Source organism: Neodiprion lecontei, chromosome 5 (assembly GCF_021901455.1).
Source record: "Neodiprion lecontei isolate iyNeoLeco1 chromosome 5, iyNeoLeco1.1, whole genome shotgun sequence".
Classification (NCBI taxonomy): Eukaryota; Metazoa; Arthropoda; class Insecta; order Hymenoptera; family Diprionidae; genus Neodiprion; species Neodiprion lecontei.
This window is the reverse complement of record NC_060264.1, coordinates 20,292,923-20,307,848: the sequence shown is the minus strand read 5'-3', so window position 1 is coordinate 20,307,848 and position 14,926 is coordinate 20,292,923. Positions and strand designations below refer to the sequence as shown.

The following is a 14,926-nucleotide window of genomic DNA, read 5'->3' as shown; positions in this document are numbered from 1 at the left end:
TTTTACGAACAATTATTTGATTATTTTTACATGATTAAATCTTTCCGTCAAATACGGTAGTAATTATTATTATGTTTTTATATGATATTCTTGCATTGAGAAATTATGAGATCTATACTATTTTAATGTATTTCTTTTTCCCAAACCGATATTTATACTGATTTAAAGTTATTTTTGTTAGCATTATAATTTAAATTGTTTCAATTGTAATATTCAACGCTTTCTATTTCATCACAACTTTTCATTTTATTAAATAAGACATTTATTATAGTCCGAATGAATATATTAAATATTTTCTATAATTCCATAATTTATTTAAGAACAGTAGTCTTTCAATTTGTGGAAATTAAATATGACTGAAGAAAATATTTCATTATAAATTTCCAATATTACATTTTCTTGACTTGGAAATTTTTTTTTTCTTCGTAAAAGTTTTTTTTCTAGCAGTATGAGATAGTAACCTAACTGCCGTGGGAGAATTTACGGAAATTAGTTTCCAACTCCAGAAATTGAAAATGTGCTCGCTCGAATCGCGTAAAAATGATCAATGACGTAGCAAAGCCAAAATCAAAAACAATGAAAACATTCGATGAACATGCATCATAGTGATGTACATCGGAACGTTTTGTCGCTTCAAACAAAAAATTCACCTTTGCAAGGTGATGAATGAGACGAATAATTATTATCTTCGACACAATTTGCTCAAATTTTTTTTTTAATTAGCAAATCTGATCAAGACAAGACACTGTGTGATGGCCAAGTCAAAACTGACAATTTTTTTTTCTTTACCAACTAATGACTTCAAAATTGTATATTCTGTTTTTTGTACATAAAAATGTTCGTCATAACTATATTCCATCAAAATACTGATTTTTTACCGCACGTGTCTTAGGAAATTTTCTTTTTACTTGAGGTTGCGTGACTTTTTGTACCAACAATAGCGGAGAGCGTTTTTTTGACGATCACGTAAACAATGGCAAGAACAATGGCCGCTATATTGATTAAGAATAGAAAGACATCTAACAAATAATACTGGAACCAGTTGAGATGGCGGCCCGACGATTTAAGAGGCTCGCCCCCGTTGCGGATGACATATTCGATCCAGAAAATTGCCTCGTCCAACGGTGACAATGGACGGTCCTTGAACAATCTTGCGATGCGCTTTGAGTTCGATTGGTACTTCGGGTTCAACAATACCTCTCGCAAGGCGTTTGAGAAACTTGCCTTGGTTAGATCTTCGTAGTTCACATGAACAGCGATACCTTTATGAACGTATCCCATTATGTTGAAGGTCTGATCTACCATGAACGGCATTCCAACCATTGGAACTCCGGCTTGGATGGCCTCGATGGTTCCCATTAAACCTCCGTGGGTCACGAACGCTTTCACTTTTGGGTGGCCTGTAAAATTTATTATGGAGTTACAATGAAGTTGCAGACACTTCGTGATTACAGTATGAGCTTGTATGTCACTGGTAACAAGGTACTCAGCAAGTCATTAAAAAAGAGATTCAAAAGGTGTCTTGTAGACCAAAATTCTACCTCCGAAGGATACCTTTAAGTCCGTAAGATGTCCTTCGTGGCTTTCGTAAGTTAGAAAATGAGTCATAAGGCATGGTTCGGAAATTCACGGGATGTTTTTAGACCACGAATTTTGACTGAAACAGTATATCCGTGCCTGATGACATTTCGATCCTAGGCGATTCAGTATTGGAAGGATGTAATTGGAACCGTGATCCAGCTACGCCGATGTGAAAGATATTGAAAATTGTACCATTGCGAAAATGAAACTTACGCAGAACTGCATACTGAGGAGCCCATGCAACTACTTTTACGTTGGATGGTAACGGCTTCGGTAGATCCTCTACGTTCCCCTTCCAGAGCACCTTGTAATTCGAAAGTTCCGAAAAGGACTCGTAGATAGCAGATATCTTCTCAGGATCAAATGTGTCTGACCTGACCATCGTTCCCATGCTGAAGTAGATGACACCGTCTTTCGAGGAGTTCAGAAACACGTCCAATTCCTAACGAGGATGGAAATTGTCAGCACTGTCACTATCAAATTCAACAAGAACTCATTGAATAGCTTACCTTGGAAAGAGCTTGGGTCTCGTCGATGTGTAGACCTGCCACTTCGACGATGGCGGGGTTGCCTGGACGCGCTCCGTGGACGCTGTAATGACTGTTGACGAGCAGAAGGCTCATATTGTTGTAGATTTCGTTCAACGATGGCAGATCTGGAACATGCTTCTTGGCGACTGGTTCAGACACAGTCTTTTCGTAGCTATAGAAGAGGTACTTTGAGTAAAAATGGACTATCGTATTCTCGACACGTTGGATAAAACTCATTTCGTTCGTAAATGCCCCAAACTGCGACGGTATAAAGCTGGGATTCGCTTCACCGTAAAAAGGATCATAACCCCAGGAATACATCACGCTGCTGCCGACCCCGACCACTGGAATCTTTAATTTGTAAGCCACTGCCAGGAAACAATTCGTCGTGAAGACCTCTGTGACCATCAAATCGTACTTGACGTCAGTATTGAGAATATTCTGCACCTGAGGAGTTTCGAAAAGACTGCACAACTGCTTCGATAACAGGCCACATAATCTACTAATTCCGTAGCCAACTGTCGTTGCTTTACGGGCATGAGACGCTGTCACATTGTTTACGTAAGTCGGCAGTGAGCCTTTGAGATTTATATGATTATATCCTGGCACTGGTTTCGCCGGAGGAAAGTGACTGATCATGTCGATTGTATGCCCAGCACGTGCCAAACCAATCATCAAAGGCTCAAACATTATGTTGTGGCTCCGACCTTGATATGGAAACACCCCAATGATCCTTGCTCCATTTGTCACATAGCAGGCAGCCAAAAATACAAGGATGGCACGAGTCTCCATGGCTGTAAAAAGACTCTGATGAACATTTTTCAGAAACATATGGACCGTTATCGCGGTTCGCTGACTAGCGTGCGCTAGTTATTCTGTAGCTGCGACTAACCACAACGACTACTTTCGCAAGGTCAATGTGAAAAGCAGAATCTTATCACCGTCCTTTGGAAATCATTCATACCTCAGACTCTAGAATATGCACGTGAATTACGAATAAATAACGCTTTAGCGGACAAAAATCCGACTGAACGAAGACAACGTACATTTTCTTATATTCCCAAGTAAATCAACAATTATTTTTGTGATCCGATTTCACTAAACATTTGAAGGAAAAATTATATCGCTACTAATTAAGTGAATTCCAATTGCACGTTGCATTCGCTTGTTGGTAACTGACTTTGAATTAAATAATAGCACGTTCGTCTTGACGATTACGATACAATGTTTATTGACCAACTAATTTGATTCACTCTCATGTGATTACACTGCTGCTATTGGATTGTTTACAGTTACTCACTATCGTAGTTGTACTTACTGGTAGTTGGCGCTACGTGTTTACAAATGAATTCAGAAAATCCACTAAGTTTTCTTGATGATTTGAACTATTAACTGCACTGTATAACAACACGGTTTTGATTTTATTAAATGGATAAGGACTCATACGTCCTTTCAAGCCAACGGTCAGTGTTGAACTGAGGTATGAATCTCATTACGTAATAACTTGATCCTCACGAAGTCTATTTACGTTAGACGGGTGCCAAGTGTCTTTCGCTAATGGCTATGGTATACTTACTGTTAAGTAAGACCCTACAATTACGCTCGGAAGTAAGGTTATCAATACGAGATTTAGGATCAGAATTAAACAACGTCATGGTGATAACGGTAATACCTCTTTATGTAACAAATGCCACGCTTGCGATAAAAAATGAAAACACATGATACACTGGAGTCTTTCGTCAATGTCACTTCCGCCAAGTCTTGTCTGACGAATGTTATTGATATCGAAAATATGTAAATTCACCAGTTGTTCAAATTTACATATTTTCAACAAAATTCTCTCGTAGATTAATGATTTGCACACCCGCATCTCATTTATTAGACGGCATTGCCGTCTTACGGGCTTCTCATGGAAGCAAAGGATTGAAAGGGTAAAAATAACATCTACACACTACAGTCTCCTTACATCGTGCATGCAGAGAAGAAATTCTTACTCGTTATTGATATCAGTATCTACATATAATATAATATAATCTATAAACTATCGATTAATCAAACTTTATAAGCTCACATTTCTTACGGATTTCCGTTACTGCCATTGGTTTTTTTTACTATTGCAGCCACAGAAAACATTACAGATCAGCTTCTTTCACGATTCGATTTAATTTCGGTTTGTCAACACCTCCACGTGAATTGGAAATTGAACCTTTGCCATTCGTGATGTATCCACGTTTTATATTGAGCGACAGGCGAACAAAAATAACTGATTCATTCCGAATTTATAAATTCAGTAACTGTCACACTGGCATCTGAATACAACGGATCGTGAGTCTCTGATATCGATACTTACACATTATATCTGTTCTTGAGTGTATACTAGAATAATTACCTTACGCCTAATGCTTTGATTTTCAATGAAAAAAATTTCAATAATTTCAAATAAAAAATTAGATACAGCAAAAAGGTCTGATCCTCCAGTGATGTTCCAGAGCATTGGAATAGTAGGTTTGCCAAAGGTATGTTTAACTCAAATGTTTATAAGTAGCTTATGGGGGGCATAGAAACGGGGTTTGAAATATGTAGCTCCAAGCCTTACGGATGGTAAAGATTCGGGTTTGGTGTAGCACAGTTTATATTTACGGACCTCGCGGCCTCGGTGCATGATCCATGACGTTCTCCCTATAACTCGCTAGGGTGACAGATTCGGTCCGTCGCCTTGAGCTTTCGAGTCCAAACCCCTCTTATCCCCGTTTCTCTTTCGCACGCTACTCGCTCGCCTCGCGTTTCTCCCTCTGCGCATGCGTGCTGCTCGCTTACTCCGCGCCTACCATACATACATGGCGCACAGACTTCCGCCCTGCCATGATCCATGGCACGCAAAGGTTGTTCATATTAGATGCAATAGCACATACAGGCAACAGAAATCGTTTTTATTTTGACCAAAAATAAAGCAAATACAGAATAAAATGGAAAACTTAAACGGGTCAAAAAACGAGAACCAGTCAGGGCTCCACTCAGTCGGCGACACATAGCTAACGAGACGCAAATAGTATTTTCCGTATCTAGGCCGTAAAGTAGCACTTTAATGATGGAGTAGAAGATTATGCGTCCACGGGCTGGCGAAGCCGGTTCGAGGAACAAACAATACTCACGAAGCCGTGAATCATTATAGCAGAGGCGCAAACAACATTTTTTGATCGAGTATACGTAAAGTATACGCCTATTTGGCAGTGTTTTCCGGTCGCGAAGTTGAACTTTAGGCTTATGAATACATGAAAAGGCAAAAAACACGATTGAAAAGACGTACTTTACAGACGCTTGATGGAAAATTATTTATTTCATATTTTGAAGAATTATTTCAACATCAGGATTCACAACGTTAACTTGGCCTATGACAAACACGTGTTTACGAAAACTTATCTTTCACTGGAAGCTCACAACTCTGTTTGCAGGCAATGATATGCAGCACTGTTTTTACGAAGGTAAATACGACTGCGATAACGAGCATCGTTATAGCTAATAAAAATAGACCAACATCTATCAAGTAATACTGGAACCAGTTAAGATGCTGACCCGAGGATCTCAATGGCTCGCCTCCGTTACGAATTACATATTCGATCCAGAAAATAGCCTCATCCATTGGCGACAGAGGACGGTCCCTGAACAGTCTTGAGTATCGTGCTGCGTTCGATTGATACTTTGGGTTTGACAATACCTCACGCAAAGCCTTGGAGAAGCTTACTTTGCTTATGTCTTTGTAGCTAAGGTAAACACCGAAACCTCTCTGCACGTATCCCATCACGTTGGACGACTGGTCAAAGAAAAACGGAATCCCTATTATTGGAACTCCAGCGTGTATTGCCTCCTGGGTTCCCATCGCACCTCCATGTGTTACGAAAGCCTTCACTTTTGGATGACCTTGGGTAATGAATTCGAAATTGCTTAATGCCCAATGACGGTTTAGGATATTCGCACATCTTGAACTGTATATAATGAGGCACTAGAGTTTGAATTGTGAATCGTGATATTTTGAGGCTTTCTGGTTCAGTATAAGTGAAAAAGCTCAACACTAAACTCGACCATAAAATGCCTATTGATTTGCATGGGTAATTTTTGTATCGAAAACACAGACTAGTTTGAATCATCTGCGAGGATTATCGCATAAAGTGCTTACACGGCTGCTGAGAAAAACTTACGGAGAATTGCGTACTACGGCACCCATGAAACTATTTTGACGTTCGATGGTAGCGGTTTCGGCATGTCCTTCAGGTTACCTTTCCACAGCACTTTGTAATTTGTAAGTTCCGAAAAACTTTCGTAAATCGCTAGTATCTTCTCCACCTGAAACGTATCCGATCTCACTAATGTCCCCATGCTGAAGTACACAACCCCATCCTTGGAGGAATTTAAAAACCTTTCCAATTCCTAAAAGCAATGGAAATTATGACTCCTCCGATCGACGTGTGGGCAATCGTCAAATACTTGACCTCTGAAAGCACTTGGGTTTCGTCGATGTGAAGACCTGCCACTTCAACGATGGCCTGAGTCCCGGGGCGGACTCCGTGAATACTGAAATGGCTATTGGCTAGCACCAGACTGATGTTGTTGTAGATATCATTCAGGGGTGGAAGATCGTGGAAATACTTTCTAGCCAATGGATTAGACACAGTTACGTCCCAATAATAAAAGAGAAACTTTGAATACACGTGAATCATCATATTCTCCACACGTTCAAAGAAACTCATCTCGTTTGTGAAAGTCGACAGTTGTGACGGGATAAAACTAGGATTGGCGTCACCAAAGACTGGATCAATAACCCAGGGATACACGACATTAGTTACTATTCCGATAAACGGAATTTTCATTATGTGAGCCACAGAAAGGTAGCAGTTTGACCCCAAGATCTCGGTGATCATGACGTCGTACTTGGTATCTGCATTGGTGACTCTCTGTAGCTGCGGTAATGGCAACAGACCACAGAGATCTTTGACTTCTCGGTTGCAAAGAAAGTTCATCATCTGATAAACACCGCCATGGATTGAAGCATAGTCTGCGGTTATATTGTTCACTAAATTGTGTAGCGTTCCTTTCAGGCTTATATGGTTATATCCCGGCACCGATTTCTTCGGAGGAAAATGACTGATCACGTCAACTGAGTGACCGGCGCGTGCCAGACCGATCATCAAAGGCTCGAACATCATGTTGTGACTTTGAACCGGGTACGAAAATATTGCAAGGATTCTTGAGCAATCTGCGACGCACGCGACGACCAGAAAAAGGAATGTGATACCAAGTTTCATGGCTACAACAGTACCACAGCAGAATTATCTTCAGAGAAATTACGCTGCAGTAATAATTGCATTATAAAATGTAATGAAATTCAATTCTTCCAATTCTTCCGTGAATGTTGGAACAAGCAACACTTATGAAATGGAACTCAACTTCCTGAATCATGAAATCAGTTAACGTGATTGGTACAGAAAAAAATTCGAATTCGAATTAGTCTCCCATGACCTCATGATTATCCATGAGGAATGTCATTGTGGTAGGTCAAATCTCTTTTTCATTCAAAAGAATCTTCATGTTTTTTTTTTCATTGTTACAGCCTGTATAGATTATTGATATTCTTAACAATTCCGCTTTGACGCATACTGAACAAAATTGCTCACTATAAATTGATGATCTGATCCCATTGTGACGGTTGTTTTCGAATTTTTGGATAAAAATAATAAAACCATACCTCGGGTCAACATGAGGATAAATGTAACATAAAAGTAAACATCAAAAGCAGTTCCGCAGTGAGTTTTATTGATTTTGAATTAATCAAAGAACGGCGATGTACAAGTGACTAAGGTTCACAGTGTCGTTGCTGTTTTCACCAATATGGATCGTCGATCGTGTAAACAGCGTTGTCATTGACCATCATGGATGTGGCAAATTTTAGTATCGAGTAAGGTCCTTCAGCGTTACTTCGTGAGTTGTAATAATTCCTTTTCTATCGGAAATCCGTTTGATATTCTCAGGTAAATCTTCAACGTTACAGCCATTTTACCTCAGATAGTTTTGCTTTACTTATCTTTCACTTCATTTCGATCAATGCAATCAGAGTGTTTTTCTACTCCGAGTCTTCTGATGGACTCAATAAGATGTTGAGGGTAATAACCGTTGCTGTATAACCTCTCATTCACTGTATTTAAGTGCTGATTTTTGTCTCTATTCATGCTGCTATTTTTATCTGCGTTAGCGACTTATTCACTGAGGGAAGAGTATACTTTCGACTATGAGAATAAAAAGAATTGGAACGAAAGAACGATAAGCAAAATTACTCCTATCAGCCGAAACAACAAAAATACTATTAACAAGCGCACTGACATTCAGAATGTTAGTCACTTGTACTTGAATGAACGTCCTTTAATTCAAACCTATCGTATTCCGCCCGCTGAAAATCTTTATGTTTTCCTTTCAGTTACGTTTATTGTAATATTTACTCAAGGTATTATTTTTGCTCTATCATTCTGTTATTGTGTAATCGAAAATTTCGCTTTGAATACAGTTCCTAAAAACTTCATTTGATCTTAGCTAGTTTTTTCGCGAAATGAAGGTTTAGGAAAAGCATATATAAAACGTTTGAGAAAAAATTTCTTCATCACTGCACTTTTCGTTCAACACTTTTTTCTCTTGAACCGATTCTTAACCAAACAACGTAAACGAATTATCCAAAACTGGCCGTTTTTTAAGTTGACACATTGAAAATGACATTAATGGGCATTTTTCCGGTCATATTCATAATCAGCACGTAAGAATACATCGCTTGAAAAATTCCGTAAAAATTTAAGGTCACCAGTTTTCAAAACTGCATCCATTCCTTTCTATCGACAGTTTAAATACAACCGCTATGATGGGACCGGATGTCAATTTTTAGTGAGTGATCGGGTACGTCACAGCGTTGTTGAAATATCAGTAATCTAAACTAGATGTAACCATTTATATAACATAAAAATCAGATGCTTGTTCACTATTGCTCAGGCAAGATCAGATTATTGTAATCTGTGTGTACGGTTGCAATTTTTATTTGTTTTTTTCTTACTGTTGACAGAAAACGGCCAACCAGCTGTCTGAGAGAAATGTCGTAAAAATTAGTACAAACAAGATTTTCATCAATACAATAGAGTCCGTCAAACCTCCCTAACGAAATTTTCTATGAAAAAATACAAAATTACACGTGCCGAAAATAGCTGTTGTGTTGAAAATTTATACAAAAAATTTCATGTGAAACGTTGCAGAGTACTCCGATTAAGGGAAAAAAAATACGCAACTATAGTACCTATATTGATGTACATATTTGGAATTTGGCTCCAAGTTGCGGTTTGTGCCTATATATTCCATTCTGCGGTTACTGAATTCCATTAGACGTGTAATATGTTATAGGTATGAATATCTATGAGGTCAAGTAAGTAGAATGATATAACTAATTGGTACGAGTAGGTAATTACACAATAATTGGTATACATTGCGGTAATAGATATGGAATGCATGCTTAGCCTGCACCGGCTATATCACTTGATGCTACGTGTGGTTTGCTAAGCTATTTCAGTTAAATTCTAACACGATGAAGCTGGGTTGAATAGAAAAAGAGTATATATTGACAAAAGACAGGGTGGCCAATCGAAATACAATTATAACGTATACGCATTCATCTTATACTTACTTGAGAAATAGTAAGAGTAACGGTTAACTGGACTCAATTGTTCTTCAGTTCAACACTTGCGTCCTTTTACTTCGCGTTTTACTCTGAACGATTACTCTGAGTTTTCATTGCTCTTATGACATCAGTAACCTAAAAATGATTGGTGCAGGAAAGGAAGAATTTTAAACCTGATTGAAGTTTAGAGCTTTGACCACAGTCGAGTGAAGCAAAGTGATGGCCAAACGTGCGTTCTGATCAGAGGTGAGCATCGAACTAGTTGTAAATGAGTTACGACGATGACTTGTTTCATAACCGTTATAAATAATCTACAGTCGTGTAACTTATCCAAGGCTTGACCTTCCATCGCTGATTACTTGATTTCTGCGAATACACATAGCGAAGAAACCCATGAAATTATCAGGCAAAATTTTAATGATACACAGTCACTCGGTCGGCAGTATCAACGTAATTTGGTGTCTCATCCACGTTCTCAGTGTCTATCCTGAAATTCATACCTTCAATGGACTTTAATCCCTTGCGCAGCATTGTTCTCAATTTTTGAATTCCAACCAACATCTTTATCGAATTTTTACTAATTCAGCCGCTTATGCAGTTCTCACGCGTTGCAAATTGATCCACTTTTTCCTGTTCTTGGAAATTTGCTCAACTTTCGGTAGTGATCAAAGCACCACTCCAGAGATATATTCAAAAAAAGAAATGTATTTCTGCTAAGGTATTCTAAAATTGATTGAAATTCTACTCTGGTCAAGGGTGAAAAAGTTTATTTTCAGCCGTCATCTTGAACTTTCAAAATATTTATCCTATGGAAAAAACAACGAGAATCAAACTGGTGTCAAATCTAATTCATAACAAGTTTGTTTATCATCGTTTGTACAGAAAAATCAATAATAAACGGTATAGTACAATAATTAAATTTCACCCCATATTATGGGTCTTAGTCGAGAAATATCGATCATAAGCAATAAATGATAACAACCAAAATTGTAGAAAATTTAATTTGAAACAACTTTGGACATTTACCATTTTTCGTATGAGAATGAAAACAAACGAGTTATTCAATAGATGAACATTCACCCTGAAATTCAAGATGGCGGCTGAAGCCAGTTGGTGCGATGCCCAAAAACCAAAGTATGGACTACTATTCACCCTCCCCCCCCCCCCCTCCCCACCCTCTCCCCCTCTCTAACGGTTCGTAAAGGGCAATCGCTACTGCATTTTTTTACTTACCAGCCCCTTTTTTGATCTAATTTTACTGGGCTGGATCTAGGTCTCAGTATCATCCAAAACCCAAAACGTCACAGGCACGAGCAAAAGCATCACTCACTCCACAGTCCTTGAACAGAAATAACTGCCAGATAGACTGTGCTAATTGCGTGTTGTCAAAAAAAAAAAAAAATTTACTTTACACATCGATCAAAGCCGCAGTAACTGTCAACAATAATTATATCGTCCACGTGTTGTTCTGATGTAAACGCATAGTCGGAAAAATTCAGATACTCCACTTCACCTGATAACAAGGTAAACATCTCATCCTGATAAGAGTATCTGATAAAAAAACAACCAGCAAAATACCATTTGCCTCGGCTTTTCGAATGGTAATGCTGATGTTGAACATAAGCAAGTATGGGAAATGCTGGAAATTTTTGGAAGATACATGCTTATTGTAATGCGCAGCACTTTTATTGCCATGAGGAATATTACAGCAACGATAAATATTGTTGCGGATAGCAAAAATCGAATCAAATCTATTTGATTCAAACTGGCCATATTGCTCGGTGCCACGTATGGTCAACAAAATGATTATAGTTGAATTCACGCTGAAGCAGTGAACAACTGATTGAAGTAAGACTATTAGAAAACGAATCAAGTGTTGAACATCCCCAGGATTGTTGGTGTTAGGTCCTCCAGACCTCATATTCCTTTCCCATAGTCTGTGTCAGTCACTTTAAACCGTGCATCCTCCCCTTATTTTTGCCCAGTCAGCAGTTTCATCTCTGTATCGCAGCTACCTCGCTTTCTACATTCCGTTAAACTACTCACTTCCATCCTAGCTTTCGCACGAATCACTCATAATTACATCTTTCAAAAACCAATCCAAGCCCTTTCCCCAGACCGACTCCTATATGTCGATCATTGTTATAAATCAGTCATAATAGACCAAGCACATCGTTTAAAACGTCTCTTCAATCAATTCCTGCATTGGGAGTAGTGGCACGTTAGTGTATAATCGACGTGTATGAACCCTAAAATAGCCAGATAACACCTTGGCTGGGTGTACAGAAGGTTTCGATTGCCGCTCCTCGAAGTCTACGCGTTCTACCTCTTAACATTGGCGTGTCAGTCCCAATTTGAGGTACTTCGTTTGATAAAACGATGAATGTAATGAGCACGGAATCAGTAAAAGAGTTGAAAGATATGCTGATTCACCGTATTTACGAAAGGGTTGCTCAGTTGCCCGTCTAATTGTAAGTATATAACGTAACGCTTCTCATCTTATATTCATACGAGACAGTAGATTCACGATTATCGGAATTGACAATCCCTTTAGTTCGCAACTTGAACTCAAAACTCTGCATTTGAATTGTTCATTATTTCATTAAACTTACGATGATTACTAATCTCTTTCTGGGATAGAGTGATGTAGAGTGATCACCAATGGTACGTTTTGACCAGAGCTAGACATCGAACTAGCTGGAAATTTGTCACTTCCTTGACTTATTTTGATAATCGTAATGGCAACTTACGTATCCAGTCGTGTAATTACTCCGAAGTGTGATCTTATAATGCTGGATATTATCTTTCAGTAGATATGCGCTGCATAGGAAACCCAATAATTTATCAGGTGATTACAATAATTTGTTATTTTACTGATAATATTAACTCAACCGTCCGCATTAGGGACTTTCCTGTGTTTCATGACCTTCGATAATTTTTTTTCCGTCATGCTTAAAATCAACCCAAACTAGAACCTTGGCGAAAGCCGTAAAAACGAAGCTCCGTAAAAGTGCGGACTAGCAGAATCTAGAATAGCGATGCATGATTTTTTTAAATATTGGAGCCCAACGTATTTCAAGCATCTAAAAATCGGACAAAGAAACGGGAAAGGGCTACTTGTGGAGTAGTCGTAAAGATGAGATTAAGAATATGTAACAGGATAGAAAAAGAGATGCTGATGACGACTAGATTAATTTATCACAGTTTCGGTAAAAGGCCTCAAGTCGACTCAGAACACTAACAAAGATTTTAAAACTTGTACCTTTTGAATTACGTGCAATAAGAAATCAGGATTCAGGATAAAACACGATGTTCTAGCCTAATTCTAAGTGCATAAGTCTGTCTGAAAAATACATAATGAAATCTGGTAGAAACAGAATTTCTCCATAAATTTTTGGATTGATCCAGAGTATGATCTACAGAAAAAAAATCTTCAACTTGAAGGTGAATTCGTGCCCCCAGCTTAAAGATAATGATGAGTTTTCATAAGAAAGAAAGTTGAGCGTATGTATTCACCTCGAAGTTGGCGGTTTTGAGGTTGTTTTTTTTTTCTTAAGAGCCTACCTGTAAGGACTTGTGTTTCTATAACTTTTCGTGGAAAACTCACTGAGAACTGCGCCCTGCCGCACCCGTGAAACTATTTTGATGTTAGATGGTGATGCCTTTAGTATATCCTCCAGGTTCCCCTTCTACCGTACTTTGTAATTTGAAAGTTTTGAAAAACTTTCGTAAATTGCTAATATCTTCTCCACTGAGAACTCGTTCACTAGTCACTACTGATGACATACTGAAGTAGACAACTCCGTCCTTGGCGGAATTTAAATATATCTCTAATTCTTGAAAGGGATGAAAAACGTTTGTTTTGTCACCAAAATTTAAATGGCACAATTCATTCGACGCTTTATCTCTGAAAGTACTTGGATTTGATCGATGTGCAGACCTGTTACCTTAATGATGGCTAAAGTCCCTGACCGGACTCCCTGCATGCTGAAATGGCTGTTTGCTATTACCAGACTCATGTTATTGGAGATTTATTTCATTCAGCAGCGGAATGTCAGAATGGGTCAGACACAATTCTGTCTTAATAAGAGAATAGAAACTTTTGCTACGTGTGAGTCACGAGATTCTCTATTTGTTCGAAGAAGCTGATCTTGTTCGTAGAGGCCGACAACTCCGTCGGATCGAAACTTGGATTTGCGTCATCGACAACCGGATCACCGGTCCACGAGTACACGGCATTGGTGGCGATTCCTTTAAATGTAATTTACATTTTGTCAGCCACCGCATAGTAGCAGTTTGTTCCAATGATCTCTGTAACCATGGTGTCTGAATTGATGACGTTCTGTAGCTGCAGCAATCGCATAGACTGTGTGTTGGATTACATCATCAGTCGCTCTTACATTATTCACTAATTGTAAAGTAGATAGTATTCCCTACAGACTCATGTGATTATATCTTGGCGCTGATTTCTCTAGATTAAACCGACTGGTCATGTCAACAGAATGGCCAGCATTTACCAGATCTATAATCAGAGGCTCGAAAATTACGTTTTACCTTTGACCTTGGACTGGTAGTATTCAAAGGATCCTTGAGCAATGAATAAAGAATAGAATAGAATAGAATAGAATATTGTTTATTATGCCGTCGCTTGGAGAGCATGTGAGTCCTATACCCGGGCGGCCATATTTAGACTCGATTTGACTGGTTATAATTTACGAAAACAAACTTTTTTCCCACTTCAACTCGTTTCTCCGGCTACCACGATACTATTACGCATTATACGTCGAATTCCTGTGCGAAAAACCGTTCTGTGTCTCCGTCGCGGAATGACAGGTGTTTTAACTTATCGTATCTAGTTAAGTGGAAAAATTCTCGGTCTTGCTACCTATGGAGATATTACAGATAAAAAAAAAAAGAAAGAAGATTGTGGAATGCTTTCTATCTCTCTCTAACCACTTGCACATACGCAATCACCTCGAGGTTAGAAGAACAGTTGTGTACACATCGAGGTTATCATACCTATATTTATATATACGTTATACATCTTATCAAAAGAATAAAATATTATTCAAGTTATTGAAATCCGTGATTGACTAGGAAAAATTAACAAAAT

At 38.5% G+C, this 14,926-nt stretch overlaps 4 protein-coding genes across 4 annotated transcripts in view; 1 reads left to right on the top strand and 3 right to left on the bottom strand.

The window, feature by feature from the left end:
• LOC107225773 (retinal guanylyl cyclase 2) overlaps window positions 1-14,926 on the top strand; it is a 143,186-nt gene that overhangs the window by 49,780 nt on the left and 78,480 nt on the right. The gene's annotated exons all lie outside the window — the stretch shown is intronic.
• Window positions 386-3,678, bottom strand: LOC107225955 (UDP-glucosyltransferase 2). Its single transcript, XM_015666603.2, has 4 exons — window positions 3,430-3,678; window positions 2,091-2,905; window positions 1,795-2,023; window positions 386-1,400 (listed from the first exon to the last, which is right to left on the bottom strand). Exons 2-4 carry the CDS (start codon window positions 2,901-2,903, stop codon window positions 889-891), a joined length of 1,554 nt encoding a protein of 517 aa, XP_015522089.2. The 5' UTR covers window positions 2,904-2,905; window positions 3,430-3,678; the 3' UTR covers window positions 386-888.
• On the bottom strand, window positions 5,518-5,988 carry LOC124294422 (UDP-glucosyltransferase 2-like). The gene has a single exon (XM_046739395.1). The coding sequence runs from the start codon at window positions 5,986-5,988 to the stop codon at window positions 5,518-5,520; it is 471 nt and encodes a 156-aa protein (XP_046595351.1).
• LOC107225963 (UDP-glucosyltransferase 2) lies at window positions 5,888-10,091 on the bottom strand. Its single transcript, XM_015666612.2, has 4 exons — window positions 9,820-10,091; window positions 6,599-7,413; window positions 6,308-6,536; window positions 5,888-6,029 (listed from the first exon to the last, which is right to left on the bottom strand). Exons 2-3 carry the CDS (start codon window positions 7,409-7,411, stop codon window positions 6,321-6,323), a joined length of 1,029 nt encoding a protein of 342 aa, XP_015522098.2. The 5' UTR covers window positions 7,412-7,413; window positions 9,820-10,091; the 3' UTR covers window positions 5,888-6,029; window positions 6,308-6,320.

Excerpts from the sequence above, each read along its gene's own strand:
- LOC107225955 (XM_015666603.2), bottom strand. The coding sequence starts at position 2,903 with ATGGAGACTCGTGCCATCCTTGTATTTTTGGCTGCCTGCTATGTGACA. Across the intron at positions 2,024-2,090 it reads AGACCCAAGCTCTTTCCAAG|GAATTGGACGTGTTTCTGAA; the intron begins GTAAGCTATTCA and ends CATCCTCGTTAG. Across the intron at positions 1,401-1,794 it reads TCCTCAGTATGCAGTTCTGC|GCCACCCAAAAGTGAAAGCG; the intron begins GTAAGTTTCATT and ends TAAATTTTACAG.
- LOC124294422 (XM_046739395.1), bottom strand. The coding sequence starts at position 5,988 with ATGGGAACCCAGGAGGCAATACACGCTGGAGTTCCAATAATAGGGATT.
- LOC107225963 (XM_015666612.2), bottom strand. The coding sequence starts at position 7,411 with ATGAAACTTGGTATCACATTCCTTTTTCTGGTCGTCGCGTGCGTCGCA. Across the intron at positions 6,537-6,598 it reads AAACCCAAGTGCTTTCAGAG|GAATTGGAAAGGTTTTTAAA; the intron begins GTCAAGTATTTG and ends CATTGCTTTTAG.